This window comes from Balaenoptera acutorostrata, chromosome 7 (genome assembly GCF_949987535.1).
Source record: "Balaenoptera acutorostrata chromosome 7, mBalAcu1.1, whole genome shotgun sequence".
Lineage (NCBI taxonomy): Eukaryota > Metazoa > Chordata > Mammalia > Artiodactyla > Balaenopteridae > Balaenoptera > Balaenoptera acutorostrata.
Window position 1 is genome coordinate 43097203 of NC_080070.1, and position 27804 is coordinate 43125006.

At 40.8% G+C, this 27804-nt stretch overlaps 1 protein-coding gene across 5 annotated transcripts in view; it reads right to left on the reverse strand.

Moving 5' to 3' along the window:
- SEPTIN7 (septin 7) overlaps positions 1–12359 on the reverse strand; it is a 114659-nt gene extending 102300 nt beyond the window's left edge. Inside the window, exon 1 of one of the 5 annotated variants that reach the window (XM_057549835.1) lies at positions 12066–12359. In XM_057549835.1, coding sequence (XP_057405818.1) covers positions 12066–12126 — 61 coding nt within the window. In that variant the 5' untranslated portion in view covers positions 12127–12359. The remainder of the gene's footprint in view (positions 1–12065) is intronic. The other 4 variants (XM_057549838.1, XM_057549840.1, XM_057549834.1 and 1 more) reach the window with 4 other exon arrangements.
- Between the last annotated feature and the right edge of the window lie 15445 nt (positions 12360–27804).

The window sequence follows — 27804 nt, forward strand, 5'->3', positions numbered from 1 at the left end:
TGTTGCTGGTAGGGCCCAGGAAATAAGGTTTTGGTTTGTTTTGTTTTTTTAACAAAAACCCCAGAAGCCTGTACTATAACTGAAAGATGTTTAAAGTTCTACAATAGGCCAATTACTTTATGAAAGTAGTGTTTTAGCACAATAATCTTACAAAGATTCATTAAATGAAGTGAGAAGAGTCTGAAAGCAGTAAGACCAATGAGGAAACTACTCATTAGGAAAGAAAGTCTTGTTCACCCTAGTTAGATTCTAATTTGTTAAATGGAATCCACTAGTGAATAAGAACACCATCCTGGGACTTCCCTGGTGGCGCAGTGGTTAAGAATCCACCTGCCAATGCAGGGGACACGGGTTCAAGCCCTGGTTTGGGAAGATCCCACATGCCGCAGAGCAACTAAGCCCGTGCGCCATAACTACTGAGCCTGTGTTCTAGAGCCCGTGAGCCCAAGCGCCTTAGGGCCTGTGTGCCACAACTACTGAGCCCCCGTGCTGCAACTACTTAAGTTCATGTGCCTACAGCCCATGCTCTGCAACAAGCCACCGCAATGAGAAGCCCGCGCACCACAACAAAGAGTAGCCCCCACTTGCCGCAATTAGAAAGCCTGCATACAGCGACCAAGACCCAACACAGCCATAAATAAACAAACAAACAAACAACAAACAGCATCCATCCTTCAATTAAAAAGCAACGGCGGGCTTCCCTGGTGGCGCAGTGGTTGGGAGTCTGCCTGCTAATGCAGGGGACGCGGGTTCGAGCCCTGGTCTGGGAGGATCCCACATGCCACGGAGCAATGAAGCCCATGAGCCACAACAACTGAGCCTGCGCATCTGGAGCCTGTGCTCCGCAACAAGAGAGGCCGCGATGGTGAGAGGCCCGCGCACCGCGATGAGGAGTGGCCCCCGCTTGCCGCAACTGGAGAAAGCCCTCGCACAGAAACGAAGACCCAACACAGCCAAAAATAAAAATTAACTAATTAATTTTTTTTAAAAAAGTCTTAAAAAAAAAAAAAAAAAATAAGCAACGGCATCTCCCAGCCCTATCCAGAAACTTTCAACACAGTTTTAAATAAAAGATGTCTCCATCAAGCATAAAACTTCTTCCCTTGCTCCTGGCTAGTACTAATGATGGTGCATTTATCTCATAATAACACACTGTATGTGCATGTTTTTGGTATTACTTCTGCACTTCCTCCATGTTCACCAAATATTTAACTTTCAAAAAGATAGGGGCTACAACTTTTCAGCCAGTCTACAATTATTCGAAAATTTCAAAAAAGTAAAAAAAAAAAAAAAAAAAAAAAAAGGAACTACATCTATATAATTATCTTTTTAACAGCACAGCACCATGGTCAAACACAAACAAGTATTTTTGGTTTGCCAGGTAAGTTATTCTAGTTATCTTTAAGGCTCACAGTTGAATTAATCACCTGGTTAAGTAACTCCTACTTTTCTGTATTAGATCAATTTTGATATTCTAATACAAAACACAAGACAGGACTGACTACAGTTCTATCTAAGATCACTAATTTAATCCTTTCATGCCAAGTTCTCATGTCTACTCAATTTGCCCTTCTCAGTAATCAGAAAACAGACTACAAGTTGTACTCAGAGCAACTGTGGTTTTGCAAATTATACAATGAATACATATTTTGGTTTTCATGGTTTTCTATTTGCACATTATTTTATACATCCATAAAACAGGAATCATTTCTACTTAATTTCCTTTTCACTCAGCATGTTAGAATATATTGTACAGAATATAGCTGGGAATTAGAAATGGAAATCTAACCCAATACTTAACAGATAGCAGACCTTCAGTAAAGAAATGAACCAGGGGCTTCCCTGGTAGCGCAGTGGTTAGGAATCCGCCTGCCAATGCAGGGGACATGGGTTTGAGCCCTGGTCCGGGAAGATCCCACATGCTGTGGAGCTACTAAGCCCGTGTGCCACAACTATTGAGCCTGTGCTCTAGAGCCCGTGAGCCACAACTGCTGAGCCCGCGTGCCGCAACTACTGAAGCCCACGCGCCTACAGCCCATGCTCCGCAACAGAGAAGCCACCGCAATGAGAAGCCCGCGCACCGCAAAGAAGAGTAGCCCCCACTTACCGCAACTAGAGAAAGCCCGTGCGCAGCAACGAAGACCCAACGCAGCCAAAAATCAATTAATTAATTAATTAATTTTTAAAAAAGAAATGAACCAGGAAATAAAGACTGAGCAGCTAAAACACAAAGATTTGTAACAGCAAACTGGATAGCTACAAACTTCAAGGACAGAAGAAGGTAGGTACATCCATGAGCGGAGAAAAATGTGAAAAACTATGTATAATTTAAAAACAAAAACGACTCTCATACTGCATTATTTAACAGCCCCATATTATAAGTCACAGCACAAAACCAAATATTCCTGATAGTGCCTTTAACAAGTTCAGTATATTCAAATGAAAGTAGGGAAGCTAACTAGATTATACATAACAAAAATCTCTCTCCAGTAATATAAGAAATATAAATTAAAAACAAATTTAAGATACTAAACTAACAAATGACCTGGGAAAATAACTAGGGAAAGCAGAAGAGGTTTAAAGATACTTCTTAAGTCGGGAATAAAGACACAGACCTACTAGAGAATGGACTTGAGGATATGGGGAGGGGGAAGGGTAAGTTGTGACAAAGTGAGAGAGTGGCATGGACATATATACACTACCAAACGTAAAATAGATAGCTAGTGGGAAACAGCCACATAGCACAGGGAGATCAGCTCGGTGGTTTGTGACCACCTAGAGGGGTGGGATAGGGAGGGTGGGAGGGAGGGAGACGCAAGAGGGAAGAGATATGGGAACATATGTGTATGTATAACTGATTCACTTTGTTATAAAGCAGAAACTAACACACCATTGTAAAGCAATTATACTCCAATAAAGATGTTAAAAAAAAAAAAAGAAAGAAACAACCTTCTGAAAATCCAATGGTGCTGCATTAATCACTAGAGAAAATGGGTATTGCCTGGAGTGCGATTACCATGATCATAAAGTAGAACTGACTTCAACAACATTATAAATGAATAAATATGTGCAAAAAAAAAAAGATACTTCTTAAAATACTATTTATAGGGGCTTCCCTGGTGGCACAGTGGTTAAGAATCTGCCTGCCAATGCAGGGGACACGGGTTCAATCCCTGGTCCGAGAAGATCCCACATGCCGCAGAGCCACTAAGCCTGTGTGCCACAACTACTGAGCCTGCGCGCTAGAGCCCCTGGGCCACGACTACTGAAGCCCACACACCTAGAGCCTGTGCGCCACCACAAGAGAAGCCACCGCAATGAGAAGCCTGTGCATCACAACAAAGAGTAGCCCCCACTCACGGCAACTAGAGAAAGCCCATGCACACAACAAAGACCCAACACAGCCAAAAATAAATAAAATAAACTAAAAAATAAATAAAATAAAATACTCTTTATAATTCTAAAATACTGAAACTACTAAATGTCTCAAAATAACAAAATGGCTAGATAATTAGGATATCAACATTGGAACACCATATACATACTTAAAATAACCTATAGATGAATACACCAAAAAATATTATTAAATATTAAGTGAATAATACCTTTCTTTTGTATAAAATTTAACAGTTTACAGAGTACTTTTACATATATTACCTCATAATATATAATTCACGTCAGAGGTTATCAATCCTGGCTGTTCATCAGAATTACCTAAAATACTTAAAATGCATATTTCTGAGCCCCACCACACACCTAGTGAATTAATGAGCCTCCAAGTGTATTAAGCATTGGAAGTGTTTCCAATGCCTAACCAGTGTTAAGAACCACTAACCACAAATATACCACTAATTACAATGATAAAAAAAAAATGTAATTAAGAAAACACAAATCAAACTTCAGTGATTGAAATAATTTAATGGCTTTTTTTCCCACCTGGTTTATCTGTTTAGTTGTAAAAGGAACTAAGTATATCTATTAAACTTTTTAAAATTAAAAATGGTTTAAAATGTTGATGCTTGAAGGTATACTAGTTACTGAAAAAATTTTCCTTGTACAGACCCCAGAATGCTACATGTAACAAATGAGGGGGTACCCTAGTTATTTTAATAGTATAAACAGAAAGCACCAAGATAAAATTGCTATGAAGATTTGCCTCCTCTTATACAAATAATTATCTCACTCAAAATATTTCTAGTATTCTCTAAAACTGATTGACAATATATACCAAAATCTTCCTCAAGAAAGAAAGAACTCTATTAGTCTGAATGGACAATTTGTATAAGGATACAAAACGCCACTCATATAAAGAAACATTAGCAAGAAAGTTTGAAACAGCTACTGCTTTGTAATGTACCAGTAAAAAAATTTTAACAACTAAACATTTTAGTACTACTCAAGAAACTGGCGGGACTTCCCTGGTGGCACAGTGGTTAAGAATCCGCCTGCCAATGCAGGGGACACGGGTTCAAGCCCTGGTCCGGGAAGATCCCACATGCTGCAGAACAACTAAGCCCGTGTGCCACAACTACTGAGCCTGCGTTCTGGAGCCTGAGAGCCACAACAACTGAAGCCCACGCGCCTGGAGCCCGTGCTCCGCAACAAGAGAAGCCACCACAATGAGAAGCCCACGCAACGCCACAAAGAGTAGCCCCCACTCGCCGCAACTAGAGACAGCCCGCATGCAACGAAGACCCAACACAGCCAAAATAAATAAATAAATAAGTTTATTTATTTTAAAAAAAAGAAAGAAATTGGTCACCTCAGTCTGTCTAACTGTGAACACATAAATTTCACACAAATCACTTTATTTCAATTTCCTTCAACTCTACTTACCAAACCAAAAATACCAAGTCTTAAAAAAACAGTACCAACAAATTTACTGACCAAACTAGAGTACAGCTTTTGTTCAATACAGCAGATTCAATTACTAAACATAAAAATTCAAAGCACAAATGAATAAATTTACAAAAACTTTAAAATGCTTATTTTCCATCCTAGCTGTCTCTCCTAGTATTGAGACTCTACCAGACATGTTCACTTACCTGTCCTGCAGGCCTCTTGATTGCATGTTTTAAATTACCTCTTTCAAGAAATGATATCTACTCACCACCCATTCACTCAAGCCAGAAAGCTCAGATACTATGGATTCATTACTCACTACCTACATCTCCTCACGCACTACTTAACCTCACAACCATCTCCTACACTTCATACCTTTTGCCACTGCCCTAGTTCTGTCCTTTAGCTTTTAGTCCTAGGGCTGCTAAGTTAACCACCCTCCATTGGATAGCCCCACCTTGGTACTTTATCTATCCCTACTGGAATTATCACAATGCTCATAGTTACCACTCTTCTTTTAAAATCCTTCAATAAAGATTTTTTAAAATCCTCAGCACAGCACACCAGATCTATACTTATCTCTCTAGCCTCATAACCTACACTACCATGATTTCTCAGCCTACAATAAGTATCCTTCCTCTTCCTCTGCGTAATCATTCTTACCCATCTTTGAAGATTCACTTTTTTCTAGTTTGGAAAAGGTATCCCACTCTGTACTTCCACTGTACATTCTACATACCTTTAAATCATACCACAAATGATTTACTAAGAAATGTCAGGTTGGGAATACAGAAGTGAACAAAATACAGTCCTTGACTTTAAGAAACTTACAATGGAGGCAGAAAAGTAACTGCCATTTAGTTTGATAACTTTTTTTAAGCTAACATCTTGAGTGTTTGTTATATGCCGGGCTAAGAACTTGACATGTATTTTCTCATTTAATTCTCCAATAACTTTATGATCCCCACTTTACAGAGAAGGGAAGAGAAAAGCTGTTATTTGTCCAAGGTTCAGTTAAGCTTTAAAGATGTGAATCCAGGTCTAAGTCCAGAACCTAAGCTCTCAATTACAATGACTTCTGTTTCTAAAGTCACAGCATTTAACTCAGCTTCCCCAGTGTCCAGCATACAGCAGGCACAAGATATATATTTGTTAAATAAATGAACTTGAGTCTTGAAATCCCAGCTGGTAATGACTTAACATCAATACTACCACTTTAACTGATAATGTCTTGCGTCAAAGAGTTCAAAAGCTCTGAGAGGCTAACACATGTGAAATGATCAATGTCCCAGGTTACTCATCATGTCAAGGTTTATAATAACAAAGTATTGGAAATAAATGTCTATCAGAAGGGGACATGTTAAATAAATTATAGCCTATCCATATTATGGACCTATGCAGCTATATAATAAGAATACTCTTCATGTACCAATATGAAATAATCTAAGATACACTAAGCAGAAAAAATTAAAAGGTGAGAAAATGTGTATCTGATGCTATCATGGGTGGGGGCAGGAGGGATATATGGTTGTTGTTTGTATGTACAAAAATCACTCTTCGCATTTCAAATCTTTCACAATGAAGAAGTTAGGGGGAGGGCTTCCCTGGTGGCGCAGTGGTTGAGAATCTGCCTGCTAATGCAGGGGACACGGGTTCGAGCCCTGGTCTGGGAAGATCCCACATGCCACGGAGCAGCTGGGCCCGTGAGCCACAATTGCTGAGCCTGCGCGTCTGGAGCCTGTGCCCCGCGACGGGAGGGGCCGCGATAGAGAAAGGCCCGCGCACCGCGATGAAGAGCGGTCCCCGCACCGCGATGAAGAGTGGCCCCCGCTTGCCGCAACTGGAGAAAGCCCTCGCACGAACCGAAGACCCAACACAGCCAAAAATAAATAAATAAATAAATAAATAAATAAATAAGAAAATCCTTTAAAAAAAAAAAAAAATCTGAAAGCTGCTGATGTAGACAGACTCTTAAAAAGGGCTTTTAAAAAAAAAAAAAAAAAAAAAAGAAGTTAGGGGGAGAAAACTTTAAAAAGCTACCCAGAAAAACCAATCTAATTGAGTCAACTGTAGATGGATTATATCTCAATAAAGCTGTTTAAAAAAAAAAAAACTAATCTATAGATACTAGAAATCAGATCAGTAGATACCTGGAGCATTAGGAGGATAACTGTACAGGGACACAAGGAACTCTGGAGTGACGTAAATGTTCTGTGTCTTGTTTGAAATAAAAGCTACAAGGTGTATATATTTGTCAAAATTCATTGAACACTTAAAATCTGTGCATTTTTACCATGTTTGCTGACCTTATGTAATTATCTGTCATCAATCTGCCAGAACATAATCACAGTATCTGAAGATTAAAGAAAACATGATTGAAAAAAAAAAACCTGTGCATTTTATTGTATGAAAGCTATACCTCAATAAAGTTACTTAATAATTTGGAAAGCATTTAGAAATGCAGAGTCCTGAGCCCCTCTCAGTGGCTATGAATCACTGGGTCTGTGGTGAGAACCAGTTAATCTGCATTTCTAACAAGAGGTCCTGGATGACCCCCATGCATGAGGTTCATCAGTTTTATTTTGGAAAATACTGACCTACCATAATGTTGTATATCCAGTAATTACCGATCATGTTTTGCAAAAATTCATGAATTAAATGATAAATTTACACAAACACACAAGCTACCTAGGTGATTCTGATTCCCAAGTTTGAGAAATACTAAGTTTTAAGTGGTAGGAGTTCTAGGAGGAAAAATTATAGACTAGATGGTTAAGAAAGACTTCTTTTCTTCTCCATCTGCTACAATCCTTCAATGGTCCTCCATCACCCAGTGTGATGGTTCCCAATCCGGCCACCCCAGGTGACATTTGGCAATGTCTGCAGACATTTTTTTCAGTGTCACCACTGGGTAGGGGGAGTGCTACTGGCATCCAGTGCTACTGGCATCCAGGGATGCCGATAAACATTGTACAATGCACAAGACAGCCCCTCAAAGAATTCTAAAACTCCAAACTGCACTAGTGCCCAGTTTGAGAAACCGTGACCTGAGCCTCACCTCAAATGAAGCTACCAAAAGTACTTGGTTGTGGCCCCAGAGGTAAACAAAACAACAGAATTAACATATTACATCTTCAGGAAAGTCAATTTTTACTTCCAGATTGGTGGGGAAGAAGGAGTGGGGATCATCTTTATATTGTATATAAGTCAAACAAATATAGATAAAATGCAAATGTCACATGATTACCTAAAATAAATGTCACATGAATACCTAAGATAAACTTCAAAATAATGTAAGCAGGATCAGGCTTTACTCCCCAACCTTAGGGGATCTTTATGTACCCTTCTCAGTCTTCAAGTACTTCTGAAGTTAAAAAACATTTGCTTAAAATAAAGTACATAAACTTTAGCATGACAGGCAAGACCTCATTTTTAAGCTACTCCCACTAAGACTTTTAGTGCTATTTGTTACTGCAGCATGGTCTAACCCAGTGCTATTCAAAGTGTGGTCTGTGCACCAGGGAGCCAGTCTGATTGTTTACTGGTTTACACCAGAGAAGTACAAAAATAGAGAGCATAGAAATGGAAATTTTTATACCAGAATAATTTTATGTCTATTGGATCTTTAAAAATTGGGGCTTTTATCTTTGCCTTTTTAATTCCATCTTCATTACTAAAAAATTTGCAGTAATTTCTATTTCACAATTGTGTCAGTCAACAGTGAATTGGAAATTTAAAAAAAGAAGAAAAAAGGTCCTTCATCAGTTTGAGAAGCATTAACCTAACCTATCCTGACTGATACACCTAGTAAGTGGCAAAACCAGGATTTGACCTCATGTCTGTCTGACACCAAAGTACTTTTTCTTAGTCATTACACTATATTTGTTATTATTAATACTTTGAATTCAAACCCCTATGTGTAATCCCTACCTCTGCAGAGCTAGACTGCACAAGGTATGAATCACAAGGACCTTCTGTGTGTCTCATCTAAGGCCTTCAACACTGAACGCAAACCAAGCTGCCTTCTTGGCCCCTTTTCCCCAGGCTCTTGCTCAAAATTTGGCTCTCTTGATGTTCAACGATGCAAAAGGACAAGACAAAAAAATTTTTTTTCTCCTCGAGGTCAAGAGCAGAGACGTAATATTTAATGACATATTTAATGACATAATACTATCAACCCTGCTTTCTATATGACTTTGGGAGATGACCTCCGCTCAAGGAGAAGTAGGCTCCAGATTCTCTAACCACACTAGCTACATAAAGTATAGAATAAATTAATCAAAAATAAGAAAATGCCACATAGACTTAACAGCATTTAGCTTTGCCTCCTCACACTAAGACCTCCAACCTCTACCATAAAGTTTAAAGACGTTTGACCTGACCCATCCATACTGCACATCCCCCAAGTGTTTTTACAAACCTTTTTGATCACAATTCTTAATTTCAAAAAAATGTTATATCCCCAGCTCAATACACAATACCTATAAAACAAAATTTATCCCTCCCCCAAATTTTTACCGAGTGCAATGTACTATTTTTTAATTTCTTTCCTACTTTTTAAAAACTATTGGAAGAAATCCACAAAATTGATTTCAAGACCCACTAATAGGTCTCAGCCTGCAGTTTGCAAGACACTGCTGTAGAGACCAACAGTCTACATTTAACAGTATGCTCTCATCTGGCAAGCCTAACCCATAATCACGCTACCTTAAAATTCTACTCCTCAAAAACACATTTTTTTCTACATCAGTTTCATTGTACAATAAACCTTATGTCATTTACAGTCCAAACTCTGTACAGAAAAATACAAAAGTTAGTTTTGTCTCAAAATTTAGTAAACTGCATAAATGTTAAAGTTAAAATAAAAATGTTCAACCTCTAATCAAAAACTGAAGACAGCTTATTAGTTCAAAATGTGAAAAATGTTCGCAGCTGGTAATTTAATTAGATAACAATACTCTATTGGCAAATCCCAGAATAGAGTCTATAGTGAATATGCATACCATCAATTTACAACAAGTCTGAAACCAACTTGCTCTACCACTATCTTCACTCCAACTGGTCTACTCATCTGACCACTCCCCATTACTGAGAACTGGAAATCTAACTCTTTCTCCTCGTGTGTGTGTGTGTGTGTGTGTGTGTGTGTGTGTGTGTGTGTGTTTTGTCGTTTTTCATTCTCGACAATTGCTCTAAGGTCTGCCAGGGGGCCTACCTTGTCTCACACCAGCTCAGAAGTCCTGTCATGTACTTATTTAAGATTATTTCTATGGGAAAATACACAAATCCAAAGAATCAATTTCATAACAAACTTCTGAAACATAATCTACAGGTAACTGATATGTATTCGATACATAATTTACCTTTCAGGTAGTTATGTATCGAATACCTTATCTCCAAATCAAAACCAGAAACCAAACATTTCTTAATTTCCACAATTATAATATTCTTTCCGTAAATTAAAATCTACTTGACATAAACACAAAATAAATTTCTCAGTTATGAACTTCAATTGTGAGCCTAAGAGCGCATGTGATATTTTTAAGAACTGTATTGAGAAGACCTGGCTCCATCATGTTGTCCCAACACAGAAGGACACAATGCTACCATACAAACCATCTATGTAGCTTCCACATTTATTTCATAGCTCCAGTCAACCCAATCTCCTCTAGCCCCACCCACTGAACAGCTGGGTGGGATGAAAGATTGTTTCCTAACCGCCCCCCAACGCCATGCTCCTTCCCCTGCTATTGGAGGAATAAGGGATCCAAGCAGCATTTAACTAGCTTCTTAATTGTTTATATCCTGCTAAGGCACTATCCTTTAGTCTATCAGGATTTCATAAAGTTCATCCGTACCTGTACACTTAATGCCTAAAAAGTTTCTTCCTCAACTTGCTTATAAACTTGGGGGGTGGGGGGCTGACCATGCTCATCACCTGCATGTACATAAATACGTAAAACGAGTAAAATTCTTTTGAATCTAGATTATCTGCTCATTTAGATTATCAAGGGCACCAAGGAAGATATCCTTCCATTTCATCAAAATAACAATGCGAAAAGAAATCGTAAAATTGAACTATAACAATGTAAGTCGCAAGAATAAATTATCTCGGTATCTAAGCAAACACCTGACCTTACAAGTTCTTTCCCTGCATTATAAAAACCCAGATTTGAAAAGTGTATTCTCAAAATGTAACTTAGCAAATGGAAATGTGTTAGAAAAATCTCAATTGCTTACTTCCTACTATACACACAGTATGAAATGGAACTTGGGAGTGGAAAATGTGAATGAGATGGCCTTGTTCTTTTTCCAATACGTGGAGGAGGAAAGGAAATCAAAGAGCTTCTTAAGAGAATAAACGAGAAAACAAAACTATTTTCAAAAATTAATTTCCTTAAACATCACCAGTCCGTATCTCCAACTCCCTCCTTTTTCCAGAGACCCTTCCCACCCCTTCCGCTCCTCGGGAGGGCGCCCTTCCTAAATGTTCTCTTTTCCCTTTTTCTTAAAAATTAAGCCCAAACCAGGCTCCTTATCCTCCTTGCTCAAGCCTTGCCCGCCATCCACCAGCCTTCGGGGCCGCGCCTGGGGAAAGGAAGCCCCAGAGGCGGGAAGGGGGAGCCAGGAGGCGACACAGTCGCTGGAGCCGCTGCAGCCGCCGCCTCCACCGCAGCTTCAGCCTGGTGCATCCTTCTTCCTCCCTCCCCGCCGCCGCCCTCCCGGGGCCGGCCCACACAGCACCCTCACCCGGGCGAGCATACACATCCCCACCCTCCTCGCCAGGCCCACTCCCCCACGAGAGGAGCTCCGCCGCGGGTTCTGCGGCCGCCGATGAGAGGAAGCAGGGCCGTGAAGCCGGCTGGCCCGGCGAAGGCGACCCCGCTCGGGTTGCTCGGGCCGCGGCGGCGGAGGCCGCGGCTCAGGTCTCGCGGCTCACGTCTCCCGGCTCCCCAGGCCCGCCCGCCGCAACACAGGAAATGCCGCCGCCTCGGCTCTCCTCATATTCAATTCAAACTGTCACTGCCGCCGCCTCCCCTCCCCCCGGGCGCGCCGCCGCCGCCGCCGCGCCCCGGGCCCGCCGTCGCCCCCACCCCACCTCCCTTCGCCGCAGCCCCCCGCCTCGCCTCAGGGCGTTCCCCCCGCCAAGTCAGGGGGCCGCAGAGCCCCTCCGCGTCCCGAGCCGCCGACCCGAGTCGGGACGGCCCAAAGCTGAGACTCACCCATGGTGCTGCTGTTGACGCTCCTCTCCTCAGCAGCAGCGGATCTCGCACTGACCGACATCCCCTCCCCCCTCCGCGACCAGCCCGGGCGCAGCGCAGCCCGCGGATTCTCCAAAGCCGCCTACGCCGATTCCGCGGCGTAGCCGCCCGGCGTCGCTGCTTCGCTTACGCAGGCGACTGCAGGCGGACTCCTCCTCTGGCTCTCGCCCGACTCCTGCTCCCTCCTCCGCCCCTCCACCCCTCCGCCCCTCAGCCCCTCTGCCCCCTCAGTCGAGGCTTCCGGGCCGAGCGGAGGCTGGCTTCGATCTCGCGAGATTACTTCATCGCTGCCCCGCCGACTTGCTCGTTTTTCGAGCATGACTTCATTGGCGTCAGCGCTCCTTTGCTGCTCGGGTTTAGCTGCCATGTTAAAATTGGCGGCATTTGGCACCTCCGGGGTCATGGATAGTCAGGCCTCTGTGCGTGTTTCTTGAGCACTGCCTCTAAGGTTAACGCCTCACGTTTCTGGGTGAAAACCCTGGGGACGCTGAGAGGGAGTGGCCGGTGGGGTGCGAGGGTGTGGTTTTGCCCGAATCAAAGATGGCCGCCGTCGGTGCAGCCCCGCGCAATTTCACGTCAGGTTTTTGGAGCTGGGGGAGCCTCCGGATTGCCCTCTGCGCCTCCTTACGAAATTGGCGTAAGGCGAAGAGGCCAGATTGGGGGGCTACGCTCTGGGCAGGGGCCGCGTCCACGCTTCCGCTCCTAGCTACTGACCTGGCGGCATTGTGAGTGTAAGTGGAGAGACACTTTGAGGCAGGTGTCTGTGCCCCCATTCCGTCCCCGTTTCCTCAGCTTCTTTGACTTTAGGAGTGAAAAGTGAGATTAGGCCCTGGTTGCCCCGACATTGCCCTCGCGCTGTCACTTTCCGGTGGCCTGGCACAGCCAGCAGGTCGGCTGCTGCAGCTTCCACTGCGGATTCTCCACGGTCACACTCGTATTGGCTCAGCCTGTTGGTGCCCGGTTCGGTCCTCCTGGCGCTCACACTCTAGTTGAGAAACTGAATGGACACACGTGAAACTATTGGGTATCAGTTAAAGAGTAATTAAGGGTTAAAATGTGTGGTCTCGTACTATTAATTAGCAGTGAATGTCGCTTGGTCGTTGGAGCTGTCCCCAAATATTTTCTAGTGAAAGTAGCCTCGTATTGCTCAGAACAACCCGTGATCTTTTGTACCTTTCATAAAAACTAATCGCTGTCTTCGTTTGTATTGTTCATGCACACGTATTATCTTTACTGTTAAACTGCATGTTATGGAATATATACATATGTAGTTATGAGCCCGCACAAGAATGTTCATAGCAGCATTCCTTATATTAGTGAAACAATTTAAATGTCCACTTACGGGAGAATGGATGAACAAGTTACATTATTGGACAAATTGACGTACACAAAATGCTAAAAGATGGAAATTAATGAACTAAAACTATTAGTAATATTAATTTAGAGTTCATTAACATAAATTGAGGAAAAAAGCAACTTACAGAAAGATGTATATGGTATACCATAAATAAATAAAAGTTTAAAAACAATAAACTGTGAGATCAAACTGTGAAAATCATGTAAGGAAATGATAAGATACCAAATTCAGAGTAGCGGTTAGTGCCAGAGAGGAGGAGAAGGGAATGTAACCGGGTTCACCTCATAGAATGTTTTATTTTCTACCAAAAATAATTTGCAGAAAATGTGGCAAAACCTTAAAGGTAGGTGGAGGATACATGGGTGTTAAATTGTAATTGTTGTCTGCACTCCTCTGTATACTTGAAAAGTTTCCAAGTAAATTTTTAATGGAAATTTAATCTAAGGAAACAGCTTATTTTGTGTCTTGATACTGTTTCTGAAGTCTCCATTGTTAGTAAATTTCTCATAAAGTGTGTTACAATTTGTCTGCTCAACCAATCATTGTGTTAAATTTCTGAAACTTCATAGGAACCCTTTACTTGGAAAATTTTGTTAAATTTCTTCTTTGAAGAAGGCAGTGCAGCAGAGAATTTAAATGTGTGGCCTCTGGAGTCAAACTGCCTGGATTCACATCCCACCTCTACCATTTTCTAGCCAAATGCCCAAGGACAACTTTCTTAACCTTTCTGTGATCCAGTTTCCTCATCTATAAATGGGAATAATACTTATCTAATGGAGTTTTTGTGAGAGTTAGATGTGCCCAGTCCATAGTATATGCTTAATAAATGTTACCTATGTACAGATTATTTTAAAATATAAAATTATTCTGAATACTATTATTGTTTAATAAAATCTAATAGTTTGTAAAAAAGAAAATCTCTGCCTCCCATCTCTGTTGATATGTTTCCTTGAGGGGGATCTCTTAATGGATGTGAGAGAGGTGAATTTTGTTATTTTGCTCTCTGAAAATGGATAAATTCTTAATATAAATAATAAGTTCTTTGCCTGAGGTTTGTTCATATTGTCCTACAAATTCCATCCCACACAATAATAGCTTCACCACTTTCCACTGAAAATTAAATGGAGGGTTACAAGCAGTGAGATGATGACATCTTATGGAACTTCCTCCCTGAGGAGTTCTAATAGTCAATGATATTATACATAATGTGTGTGTGTTTGTGTGCATGCACCTGTGTATTATAAATTATACTGGGGGGGGATGGAGAGAGAGAGAGAATTATTGTATTAGTTTCATGATCTCTACAGCATTGTCTACAGTATTATATTTGTAAATAAAATATAGTCTAGACCTTAACCTTCTGATTCAGAAATAGCTTTTTAAAAACAAAAAACTGACCTGAAATTCTGGATAGACTATGTGGATTGTTTTCACTACATATTTATAATGTCCAATCTTAAATGGGCCTTCAGCTTTGCCAAGCAATGCTTGTTTCCCTAGTTAGCTCTCTTCCACAACAGCCGCTTCAGATTTTCTCCACTGTTTTCAAACCAACTCCCTCATTTATTCTCAGCAAAAGTTAGAATGCATCAGAGAGGAACTCCAACAACTTCCTGCCTCCACATTCATAAGCCTACCTGTATCTACACCTACCTTTCAGACATCACAATGGATCAGATGTCCCTCCCCCACCCCCGCCCCCCCCATCTGAGGCATATATTTCTACATGTTCTCTGTATTCCATCTCTTTGGCCTACTCTTTGGATTCTGTCTCTTCCTACCTTCCCAGGAACTTCACTCAATGGATTATTTATTTACTCAATAAATTTCTGGGTTCTGTCTCTATCACTCCACTGAAATTCTCAACAAGGATCACTAACAACCTTTTCGTTCAACCTAGTGGACACTTTTTAAAAAAATTTTGCTTGAACATTTGATACTAGTGACCTGCTGTATTTATATCCCGTGATTTGTGAAACCACACTTTCCTAGCTTTCCTCCTAGATCTCGGGCTTCTTTATTTTACCTTCTAGGACCTTTATCTTCTGTCTGTCACTTAAGTGTCCATGTACCTCAGAGTTGTATCCTAGTCAGTTCATTCCTATCTCACTTTTTATACTCTCCTTTAGTGATCTCATTCAGTTCCATGGCTCAGTGACCATACATAGCCTGATAACTCCTAAGTATAAATTTCTAGTCCAGTTCTCTCTCCTTTCTATAAATCTACATACCTGACTGCCCTCAAAATGTATGTCTTGATGTTCTCAAAACAGTATATCCCAAATTAAACTCCTCATTTTCATTATATGTGCTTTTATGTTCCCAGTCTCTAAGTGGTATCATCATCAACCCAACTGCCTAAGCCAGAAATGTGGTTGTTAATGCTTGGCCCCTCCCTCTCTCTCACCTCCTACAGCCATCAGAAAGTCCTGGCAGTTTTTCTTTCTCATATATCTCTAATTTCTGCATTTCTCTCCTTCTCCATTACTACTATTCAAGCTAGGCCAATATTATCTCCTGCCTCAACTCTCTGCAATAGTCTTTCTGCCTGTCACCCTGTTCTACTCCAATTCATTCTTCACATTGTACCTAGAGTGAACTTTCTAAACTTTATGTCAGTCCCCTATATAAAGTCTTCAAATTATCCCTCAGGAAACTTATATGATACATTTTCTTATTAATGGTCAATCTGCCATGCCTTGCTCTCTCTCTAAACTCTAGCAAGTCTTGCTTCTCCCTATGTCTGGGACACTTCACTCTCCTATTATACTTGCATTCCTTACCTGGCTTTCTCCTTTAAGTCTCATCATGTTCTCTAAAATCCTTCCTTGATGTCCCAAGATTGGGCAAGGTACCCTCTTACACCCCACAGGATCTTGTATTTACTCCAGTGGTGGTACTGATAGCACAGTTCTGTAAATATTTGTCTCTTCCATTGGAATCTAAGCTCCTTAAGGCCAGGGACTTCTGTCTTGTTCATTTGTGTGTCCCCAACACCTAGCACAAGGTATGGTATTCATTACTTCATTCAGCAACTATTTCTTGAGTCACAACTGGATCCTAGACACTAGCTCAGTAGTTAATGTGTGGAATGGGGAACCCTTGAGGGAGGTAGGTCTCTGAGATGTGAAGGAATCCATGAGGTCAAAATTATTTTAATTATAATACTAAGACTTTGTCTTTTTTTTTTTTAACCTTTTTCATTTTCAGTCTCTTGTGAGCGTAATAGTGGAGTTTTCCAGAGACTACATGAAGTGTGTTAACTGCAGCAGAATGAATGTGAAAACACAAATAATCCAGTTGTCTAATATTAAGCCAGATATTAAAGGGATTTGCAAAAATGTAAAACAATGGCATGGCACTCTTCAAACTATTTTGTTGGTGTTGTTTTGGAAGATATGGCTATTTTTCATACAAGTGTGTTATTTATGTTAACATTTAGTGGATTTATTGTTTTTTAATGAATAAATCATATTTTTAAACTTATCAGTTTTAATTTCTAATACAGTAATATCAATAAATACATTCCACATAAACAAAAAGTCTTTGGGATCCTCAATAATTTGTAAGAATGTAAATAGGTCCTGAGCCCAAAAGTTTGAGAATTGCTGCACTAGCACATATTATGTGTGTTCAATGTAGATGTGTTAAATAATTAATGAATGTCAGTTTGCCAAAACTCTGGCACACAGCTGCTGAATGTTTCTTAAAGCTTCTCTCCAAATGCCCGGAATTAATATCTGAATAGGCAAAAAAATACCCAGGCTTATTATCTGAATATGCATAAGTGAAAGTATTTTTTAGGTGAATGTACTTTGTGAACTATGGAGTGTTACACGAACGCAATTGTTTTGGTAATTGTCTATGATAAATATGCTACGTTCTAGCTTTGGTAATAGAGCAGTACTACCTATCATAATCTGATAGTTGACAATAAGAATTTTTATAGCCAGTCATTTCACATCAATCAAATTTAATTGATATAACAATGTTGTGAAATAGATATTACCCTTATTTTTTAAACGAGGAAACCAATGTTCAGAGAAGTGAAGTGATTTACTTAAGGTCTCAGAATTTGTAAGAGCCTGAGACAAAGTTCAAATATCTCACACTTTTCAAATACACAAGACATCAGATGGAGAGATTTGTTCCTCTGTTTTCCTGAATCCTATTCTCATTTGCTAGACATTTAGTCTGGTGAAAGGGTAAGATGGGTTTTCATTTGTTTGTTTGTTTTTTACAATTTTCAGGTATTTCTTCCTTTAATGCAAGAAGAAAGACATGTGAATGGTATTAGGTCTATCCGAAGGTTTTCCTTAAGCACCAACTCAGAAAATGACAGTATAAGTGAGATGGCACTTCTTATAGAACAAGTTTGTCCTGTTTACTACATTGCCAAAACTTAGCAGACATAGTCAGGCTGGGTGGTAGGAGTGGAGCTTGAAATTTCAGATGTGTATTTTATGAAGTGGGTTAGGCAATCTGTAATATTTCTTTGTTTACAGTAATGTCCAAATATGAAAAAGCCCTTGAGTAGTTTTCTTTTCTCCTTTGAAGAACAGTAGAAGAGCATTAAGAAATGATATATAGGGCTTCCCTGGTGGCGCAGTGGTTGAGAATCTGCCTGCTAATGCAGGAGACACGGGTTCGAGCCCTGGTCTGGGAAGATCCCACATGCCACGGAGCAGCTGGGCCCGTGAGCCACAGCTGCTGAGCCTGCGCGTCTGGAGCCTGTGCCCCGCAACGGGAGGGGCCGCGATAGTGAAAGGCCCGCGCACCGCGATGAAGAGCGGTCCCCGCACCGCGATGAAGAGTGGCCCCCACTTGCCGCAACTAGAGAAAGCCCTCGCACGAACCGAAGACCCAGCACAGCCAAAAATAAATAAATAAATAAATAAAATTAAAAAAAAAAAAAAAAAAAAAAAGTGCTAAAAAAAAAAAAAAAAAAAAAAAAAAGAAATGATATATAGGGCTTCCCTGGTGGCGCAGTGGTTGAGAATCTGCCTGCCAATGCAGGGGACACGGGTTCGAGCCCTGGTCTGGGAAGATCCCACATGCCGTGGAGCGACTAGGCCCGTGAGCCACAATTGCTGAGCCTGCGCATCTGGAGCCTGTGCTCCCCAACAAGAGAGGCCGCGATAGTGAGAGGCCCGCGCACCGCGATGAAGAGTGGACCCCACTTGCCACAGCTAGAGGAAGCCCTCGCACAGAAACGAAGACCCAACACAACCATAAATTAATTAATTAATTAATTAAAAAAAAAAAAGAATAAAGAGACTTTATTTTAAAAAAAAAAAAAAAAAAAATGATATATAGGGCTTCCCTGGTGGCGCAGTGGTTAAGAATCCGCCTGCCAATACAGGGGACACGGGTTTGAGCCCTGGTCCAGGAAGATCCCACATGCCGCGGAGCAACTAAGCCCGTGCACCACAACTACTGAGCCTGTGCTCTAGAGCCCGCGAGCCACAACTACTGAAGCCCATGCACCTAGAGCCGGTGCTCTGCAACAAGAGAAGCCACCGCAATGAGAAGCCCGCTGGCCGCAACTAGAGAAAGCCCGCGCACAGCAACAAAGACCCAATGCAACCAAAAATAAATAATAAATTAATTAATTTTTTTTAAAAAATGATATGTAAAATAAAGTCATTAACTAACTAAAACTTTTTTCTTGTGAAAATGACATAACTTATTCACAAAAGCTGAAGCTAATTTAGTTTCATATTATTAATGAATATGGGAGTATATTTTGTTCAATTCAGATTTCGAATATGAAACCTCATAATTCAAGATATTCCCCAAAAGAAATATTCTACCACCCACAAAATCTGTTTTAAGTGTAATGAAATACAAACACAGGGAATCAAGGTAAGTATGGTTTAAATATTTTTGTATTTAAAATTTAAATATTTGAAAACTAATAGTGCATTCTAGTGTTAAATTCACGATCAAATAGCATAGTTATCAGAGAAAAGTTCTGTTGAGATCAAAGAATTTAACTAAAATAATTGACAGTGTTATGTTTTACAAATGAAACGGAATAGATATTGACATGCCCTTTTATAGATTAAGAATCTATACGGTACAGGAAGTCAAGTGACACTTGCAAGGTTATACAACGAGTGAACAGAAATTAGAAAAAATAAAGCCTCATACTTCCTCTTCCTTTGTAAAGATCAAACTTTACCCCAAAGAGGAAGAGAGGCCAAAAGACACAGCAGTAATAACAAAACAAAAAAATAAAATAAAATGAGAGAACCATGCAACTTGAGGACCAGAGATTTAAACAAACAGCAAATAGCTCTCATTCTTAAATTCTTTACCTTAGAAGGAGGAGTTTTTCTTTTTCCCACCAGCCAAGGAGGGAGTGGGGGAGAAAGCAGCACAGAAATAGGATGTCTGAATCCAGACTGCCCCGGGAGGCCTCATTTATCTCAATTTAACACTGGAGCCTCAAAGAATTTTCAAATTCCAGGGCTCTCCTGGAAACTTACTCCTAATGCAGATGAGAGTCCCACTTTCCTCTGAGGACTCCATGTCCCTGGTAAAAAGATTGGCAGCACAGTTGCCTCTGGGATTGAGGGAATAGAGGAGGTCATTTACCTTGAGGTTTCCTTGCCAGTCATCACCTTGTTGTGAGCCATCCAATCTGATTACATGGTAGAAATACCACTGAGCACAATATTGGAGAAAAATCCAAAGTACATTTTAAAAAATCTATTGTAAGCGGAAAATGCCATTGTTGCCAACTCCGTTTGGCATTTCCTACCACTGAATAATAAACTCACTGAAATAGGAAATAGGGACACATGGTTTTATGGGAAACCAGCTGCCTTCAACAACCAGACTTAATATATTGACTTTGGCAATGACTGAATGCCTCCTGCTATATAAGAGGTTTGTGAAAGTGAATTGAGTTGTACTTAAGTTTGTGTAGATGGAACGTGTTACATTAGAACAAGGCTGTCACTTTAAGCAATAGGAACTTACCCTCTCAAAATCACTTTTCCTAGCAGACCTCTGAGTGAGTGACTAGTTCCTGAAGGTGGACCTCATAGATCTCATATCCAGGAAAACAGGAAATTCAGAGAGGAAGCAAATGCCTGTGCCAGACTAATGTGCTTGCTTTATGTGAAGCAATTGCATTGGATTACCGTGAAGGTTTACTGGCGGAGGAGAAATGCTTAGTAATAGTTAAAATACTGTGTCATTACTCCCTTTATGAGGCTCCCAACAACTTAAAGACTCTTTCTTGTACTATACCTTTAAGCATTTGACATTGATTGGAACCTATTTTAGAGAGATGCTTATGCGTCTGATAAAAAAATAAAAGATCACATGATAATGTTTGTGCTTGTTACCCATGATGTGATCCATTTCATGGAAGGAATTGTGAATGAGATTTATTTATTTATTTACTTTTTAGCTGATACTCTTTTTCCTTGATTTGCTTCTAGAAATTTGGCAGTAAATGATAACATCTTGCCAGTCAATCACTATAAACAGATAAACACATTTTATGAAACAAAAATAATGGCCATCTTTAGTATCCAAAATGGTAGCAGCACAGCATTAAACACTAATGTTGGGCTTCCCTGGTGGCGCAGTGGTTGAGAGTCTGCCTGCTAATGCAGGGGACACGGGTTCGAGCCCTGGTCTGGGAAGATCCCACATGCCACGGACCAGCTGGGCCCGTGAGCCACAACTACTGAGCCTGCGCGTCTGGAGCCTGTGCCCCGCAACGGGAGGGGCCGCGATGGTGAAAGGCCCGCGCACCGCGATGAAGAGCGGTCCCTGCACCGCGATGAAGAGTGGCCCCCACTTGCCGTAACTAGAGAAAGCCCTCGCACGAACCGAAGACCCAACACAGCCAAAAAAAAAATTTTAAAAAGAAATAAATAAATAAAGTAGCTATAAAAAAAAAAAAAAAAAAAACACTAATGTTGAACTATCGGTATTTCCTCCTGGAATTTTTATTTCAAAAGGCTACATTTGTGTCTTAATAGAATTTAATATCTTAAGAATTGGAAGAAATCTTATAACTACATCAGCCACCAACAAATTCAAGAACTTCCTCAAATATTATTTTTTTCATGTTATGTATAAGGCCACGATACCAACTACTGAAACTATAAATGTTAGAATTTGCATTTAAATGAAGCAGATGTATTGCAGATGATATTATATCACTTTATAGCCCTATAGTTCACATATGGTGTGGGTGTAACTCTTTTCCTTTTACAGTTTACAACATACAAGTGAGCAAACTGTTCTGAAATCCTTGTTTCTGATAAAAGTGTTCATTTAATTGCTTATTATTTCAAAATATGTTTTCGGTTTGAGCTAAATGTCAGTGACATTTAGATGCTGTCAATGAGCATTAGACAATTAAAATGTTTTCTCTTGTAAAATTTAGCTGCTTTTACAAATCTATGAGCAAACATGACCATGAATTACTTTTGCTATTGAAACAGGAAGGAAGTGGGCAGGGCACAACCTTGAAAAAAATGACATAGGCATAGGACATGACAAAAACTGGTTAAAACCAACCTGGTCCAAGATGGCAGAATATCCGACTTCCAATGGACCTTGAGCCTTATCATACTCTCATTGTAATACATTAGCATGCTAAATGACAGTCCCTCCAATGCCATGACAGTTCTAAGGCTAACCATAAAAGGCCAAAAAGTGGGTGGTGGCCCAATTCCTGGAAATCTCCACCCCTTCCCTGAAATAATTGGAATAATCCTCCCACTAATTAGCCTATGAAATTACCCAGCCCATAAAACCTAACCACACCATATTTCGGGGCCTCTCACCTTCTGAGATGGCCCACACTCTGTCTGTGGAGGGTGTTTCTCTCTAAATAAATCCACTTCTTACCTATCAATTTGTCTCTCACTGAATTCTGTCTGCAACGAGACATCAAGAACCTCAAATTCACTGGGAACACTATGAGACTGCAGACCCTGAGGATAGACTAAAGCTTAGCTATCTTTTTATTTTGTGCAAACCTAGCATAATGCCTTGCACCTAGTAGACACCCCAAATTTTTTGGAAAATACCAAAATGTTTTAGAAATAATTGCATATGTTTATAGGGTTCATATGTGTCTTAGGAAACTGAATAGAGTAGAAAAAGCAACACCAAAAAAGGGCCAAAAAATGGAACCTGAGTATTGCAAATAGGAAGGATTATTATCTTCATATTTGTTCTTTAATTTATCCTCAGCTTCCATTACACACATACAAACACATTTAAGAAAAAAGTCATGCAAAAAACAAAACCAAAAAACACTTTCCTACACAATTCCCCCCTCACCCCCGGATAGATTTATCTGTTTTGGTTTTTTTTTTAACATCTCCATGAGATTTCTGTGTTTGTTTGCTTTTGCCATCGTCCTGACACTCAAATGAAAGGCTTAGCTGACACTTCTGTTAGCAAGGTTGCGCAGAGAGAAGAAGGTCCACCTTTACTTCTCTTGTTTCATCCTTGCTGCCTCTCACCCTTCTCTCTCCCTCCTGATCAGTTCAAAGTAGAGGCAGGCCTGACTCTTAGCCTCCTAAGATATATTACTACCCTGTTGGGGAAAAGTAAGCACAAGCTCCCCAAACTACGGTGCGGTGCGGTACATAAGCAACCAACGTGTACTCTGAAAAGAAAATGCAGAGAATGAAGAGATCCTTTTTTCAGTCACTGGCAGGTACTCTCCCTCTTCCTTTCCTTTTGTCTCTAGCACACAGCAGTCTCCAGCAAAGCAATCTCTCACTTTACAAGTAAAAGGAATTGCTGAAGGAAGAAAGAAATATTAGGAGACCTTGAGACCAATTATTCCATCTACTGTGGCTGTGTAATTCTGGGTGAGTCACTCTTCTTCAGGAAATTGAAAGAATGTCAAATATGCGAAAGTTACTGAGGATGGCTGCAGAGCAGAAAGTGGATCCTCGGGTAATTTCAAGTTTCCTCCCTACTTTCTCCCAGAAACACACACATCAGATATAATGAAGGCTGAGGGGGAGGGGATGGTCAGGGAGAGGGAATGTGTTAAAATGCAGCCTCAAGGGGTGTGTGAACTCGACCTAGCCAATCAGTGGAAGAAATGTAAGTGAAATTATGTGGAAAAGATTTTCTTTGTTTCATAGTTCACATAATGAAAATGGAGGATAAGTCAATGGGAAAATACCTTAATATCTTCTTCCTGTTATTTTAATGCCATACCAGAATGAGGCACATCAAAAAAACAAATTGTTCACAAACATCCAAACATCTTTCAAATCCCCCAAGGGTCATAATAAACACCCCTTATTAAATAAACTGCAATGAGCAAGGAGGGTGAGGACAATAAAGGACAGAGAGAGCATGGGATGAAGAAAGCAGGGAACAAGTGGCCTGAACAGCTTGCTTATACCATATGGACCTCAGCTCAAAGCAGAAGGGCCACCAGGGCCTTGAGAAAAACCCCTCTGTATTAGTTTGCTCAGGCTGCCGTAATAAATACCACAGTCTGGGTAGTTTAAACAACAGAAATTTATTTTCTTATGGTTCTGAGGCTTGAAGCTTAAGATCAAGGTGGCTGCCTTCTCCAAAGGCCTCTCCCCTTGGCTTGCAGATGAGTGCCTTCTCTCTGTGTCCTCACATGGTCTCTCCTCTGTGCATGCCCATCCCTGGTGTCTCTTTGTCCAAATTTCCTCTTCTGATAAGGATACCAGTCAGACTGGATTAGGACCCACCCTAATGGCCTCATTTTAACTTAATCACCCCTTTTAAAGGCCCAAATACAGTCACACACTGAGGTACTCGGAATTAGGGCTTCAACATGAATTTTGAGGAGACATGATTCAGCCCATAACACTCTTCGTGCAAGCTGGCAGAGTCTAGTTAATATGTGTGTCCTGGGGCTTCCCTGGTGGCACAGTGGTTAAGAATCCGCCTGCCAATGCAGGGGACACGGGTTCGAGCCCTGGTCCAGGAAGATCCCACATGCCGCAGAGCAACTAAGCCCGTGCACCACAACTACTGAGCCTGTGCTCTAGAGCCTGCAAGCCACAACTTCTGAAGCCCGTGTGCCTAGGGCCCGTGCTCCACAACAAGAGAAGCCACAGCAATGAGAAGCCCGTGCACCGCAACGAAGAGTAGCCCCCGCTCTCTGCAACTAGAGAAAGCCCACGCACAGCAACGAAGCCCCAACACAGCCAAAAGTAAATAAAAATAAAATAAATTAAAAGAGCCTATACCTATAGCTTAATCCTTAAAAAAAAAAAAAAAATATATATATATATATGTGTGTGTGTGTGTGTGTGTATCCTTTGACTAGGCTATTCCTCTTCTAGAAATTTATCCTAGAAAAATAACTAGCATATATGCCAAAAAAATTTTCATAAGGATGTTTATTGCAACACTGGTTGAAACAGCAAAAAATAGTAAATAACATAATTGTCCATTTATAGGAGATTTGTATCATAAATTACAGTCTAACCCATACAGATAGAATACTGGGTCTGGAAAGATGTCCAAGATCTTATATCAAAAACTCAAGTAACAGAACACTGTGTATAGTATAAACTCATGTTTAGAAATTATATCATATATTTGTATAGGCCTAGAAAAAGGTCTGAAAAAATATATATCAAACTCTTAACAGTAGTTACCTCTAAGGTATGGAAGTAGAGCCTTCCACTTTTTATTTGTACACTTATATAATCTGAATTTTTGCAACAGATGTGTTTGCTTTTGTAATTAAATATGAAAGCATTAATGAGGAACATGGGGTAGACAGGTTTAAAGCCTATGAAGTTTGACAAATACTGTAAAAAAATAACAAAAATGGCCTGTATTGAGCATCTACTATTTATTCATTCAACAAAAAAGTTTGAGTCCCTACGTCCCAGGCATTGTTAGGGACTTAACATATCATATATTACACCCAGTCCTCACAAAAACCTTCTTGAGGCAAGTTTTACCATTTTGATTTTATCATGGCAGAAATCAAGGCTCAGAGAGGTCAAGTAATTTACAAAAGTTGCACAGTTAATAAGCAATGAAGGGACTTCCCCAGTGGTCGGTCCAGTGGTTAAGACTCCGTACTTCCAATGCAGGAGGTGCGGGTTTGATCCCTGGTCGGGGAACTAAGATCCCACATGCCGTGGGGTGCGGCCAAAAACTTAAAAAAAAAAAAAAAAAAAAAAGCAACAAAGCCAAGCCTTTGGTCTACTTTACTATGTTCCCTTATAAAACTACTACGTTCTGTTTTATATACAGGATACAGAAAATTGTCATCCAGCTTAATGTTATCACATTTACAGTTCATTACTATATTCTTTCAGCAAACAAACTACCACCTTTATTTATTTTTTAAAGTTTATTTACTTTTATTTATTTATTTTTGGGTGCGTTGGGTCTTCGTTGCTCCGCGCGGGCTTTCTCTATTTGCAGAGAGCGGGGGCTACTCTTCATTGCGGTACGCGGGCTTCTCATTGCGGTGGCTTCTCTTGTTGCAGAGCACGGGCTGTAGGCACGCAGGCTTCAGTAGTTGTGGCATTAGGGCTCAGTAGTTGTGGTGCATGGGCTTAGTTGCTCCGCGGCATGTGGGATCTTCCTGGACCAGGGCTTGAACCCGTGTCCCCTGTATTGGCAGGCGGATTCTTAACCACTGCGCCACCAGGGAAGTCCCAAACTACCACCTTTAAATCTAAATCAATCTATGTATCTATCCATCCATCCATCCACCCATCCATCCATCTATCCATATTTCATAGCCACTAATAAAAAATATTTGCCAGAACATTTTTGAACTTACAAGTGATTTTGATAAGTAGAGGAAAATTCCAGAATTTTGGGTTCTCATTAACAATGATTGAAGGGTGGTGGGTGAGTACCAGGAGAGCCACTCTTGTTTACTCTGTTTATTGTTGGGTAGGGCAGTACTGGTGTTTGGAATATTAATAAAGCAGTGTCTGGGTCTATAACTTCAGTTATCAAAAGAAAGAGGCTTTGATGGATTATGCCCACTGATTACCATCTCTGTGAGAAGCACACACATATGTATTGTTCCCTGTGAAAATGAGGACTTTGTACAGACAGGCTGGTACAGTGGGATGAAAAGTACTTCAGGAGAATCTCTGGAGCAGCAGGGCTCTTGACCATCCCATCCCCTGAAATGTCATCATTTCTCTTCAGGTAGCAATAGTATCCATTTGAATGTGCTACCACCTATCTACAAGTGTGATTTCAGGAAATTCAGCATATCTCCCAAATCCTTCCTAGCTCCTGCCTCTGATATCAACGTCATTCCTCTAACTGCCTGCTCTTTGTTCAAAAGCAGTAGGTCCCAAAAGCAAAATGCTTTCATCTGTCATCAGACATGTACTACTTGATGTGAATGGAGGTGAAGATCATGAGGACAGTAGGCCCCTTCTCAGGGATTGGGGAAGAAACAGGTAAAACTGGGGATGCTGGGGACACAAAGACAAATTTGCCAATTTTACTATGTTGCCTAGGACATAATCTGGGAATAATGAGAACCCTGTCAGTCATGAGTCACTGGGAATTTATTTTAACCACTAGTGAGTGGAGTGAGGATGGAAATAGTCAGCTGCCTGATGCCTCATGTGAGCAGAGTCCTTTACTGTCGAATGATCTTCCTAGCTATCACCCCTGGGTAAGCCTGGCAAGCCTTTGCCCCAGTCCCTGTAGATACCACAGAGAGACAGAAAGAGTATAGGCTTTGCATTCAGAATAGACTTAGGTTCAAATACAACTCATCCACTTACTGGCCATCTGACCTTGGGCAAGTCAACCTGTCTCACAGGGCTGTCATGAGGATGAAATGAGATTTTGTAAGTAAAGAGCTTTGCACAGTGCCTGTTACACAAAAGGGACCGAATGAATATACAATCAATCCTTTCTGGGTCCCTGTTGAGAATCCCACCAGGACCAAAGCCCAGCCTTGAACCTAAGCCCAGTCAGCTCTGAGTCCTGACCACTTGTCCAAATCCTGCTGAATTTTTCTCTAGGCTTGCACCCTGTTTTCTTATCCTTTTCAGCATCAGGATGAAGCTGCAAACACGTATCCTGCCTGCTTTACACCCACCAACTACATTCCATAGATGGCAGTGCCAGCTTCAGTAAGACTAGAGTCTGCTCTGGTTCCCGTCAGACTTGGTGAGTTAGGCCAGGGGTTCCCAACCCTTTTGGAACCACCCAGAACTAAACTTCTCTGTGTGCAGAGCCTGGGGATATGCATTCTTTAAAAAGCTCCTCTTCCCTCATTGCAAGGGCCATCTCACTAACCATCACCCATTCTTTTTTTTTTTTATATATAACTATATTTTTCTTCCCTCTCTTTGT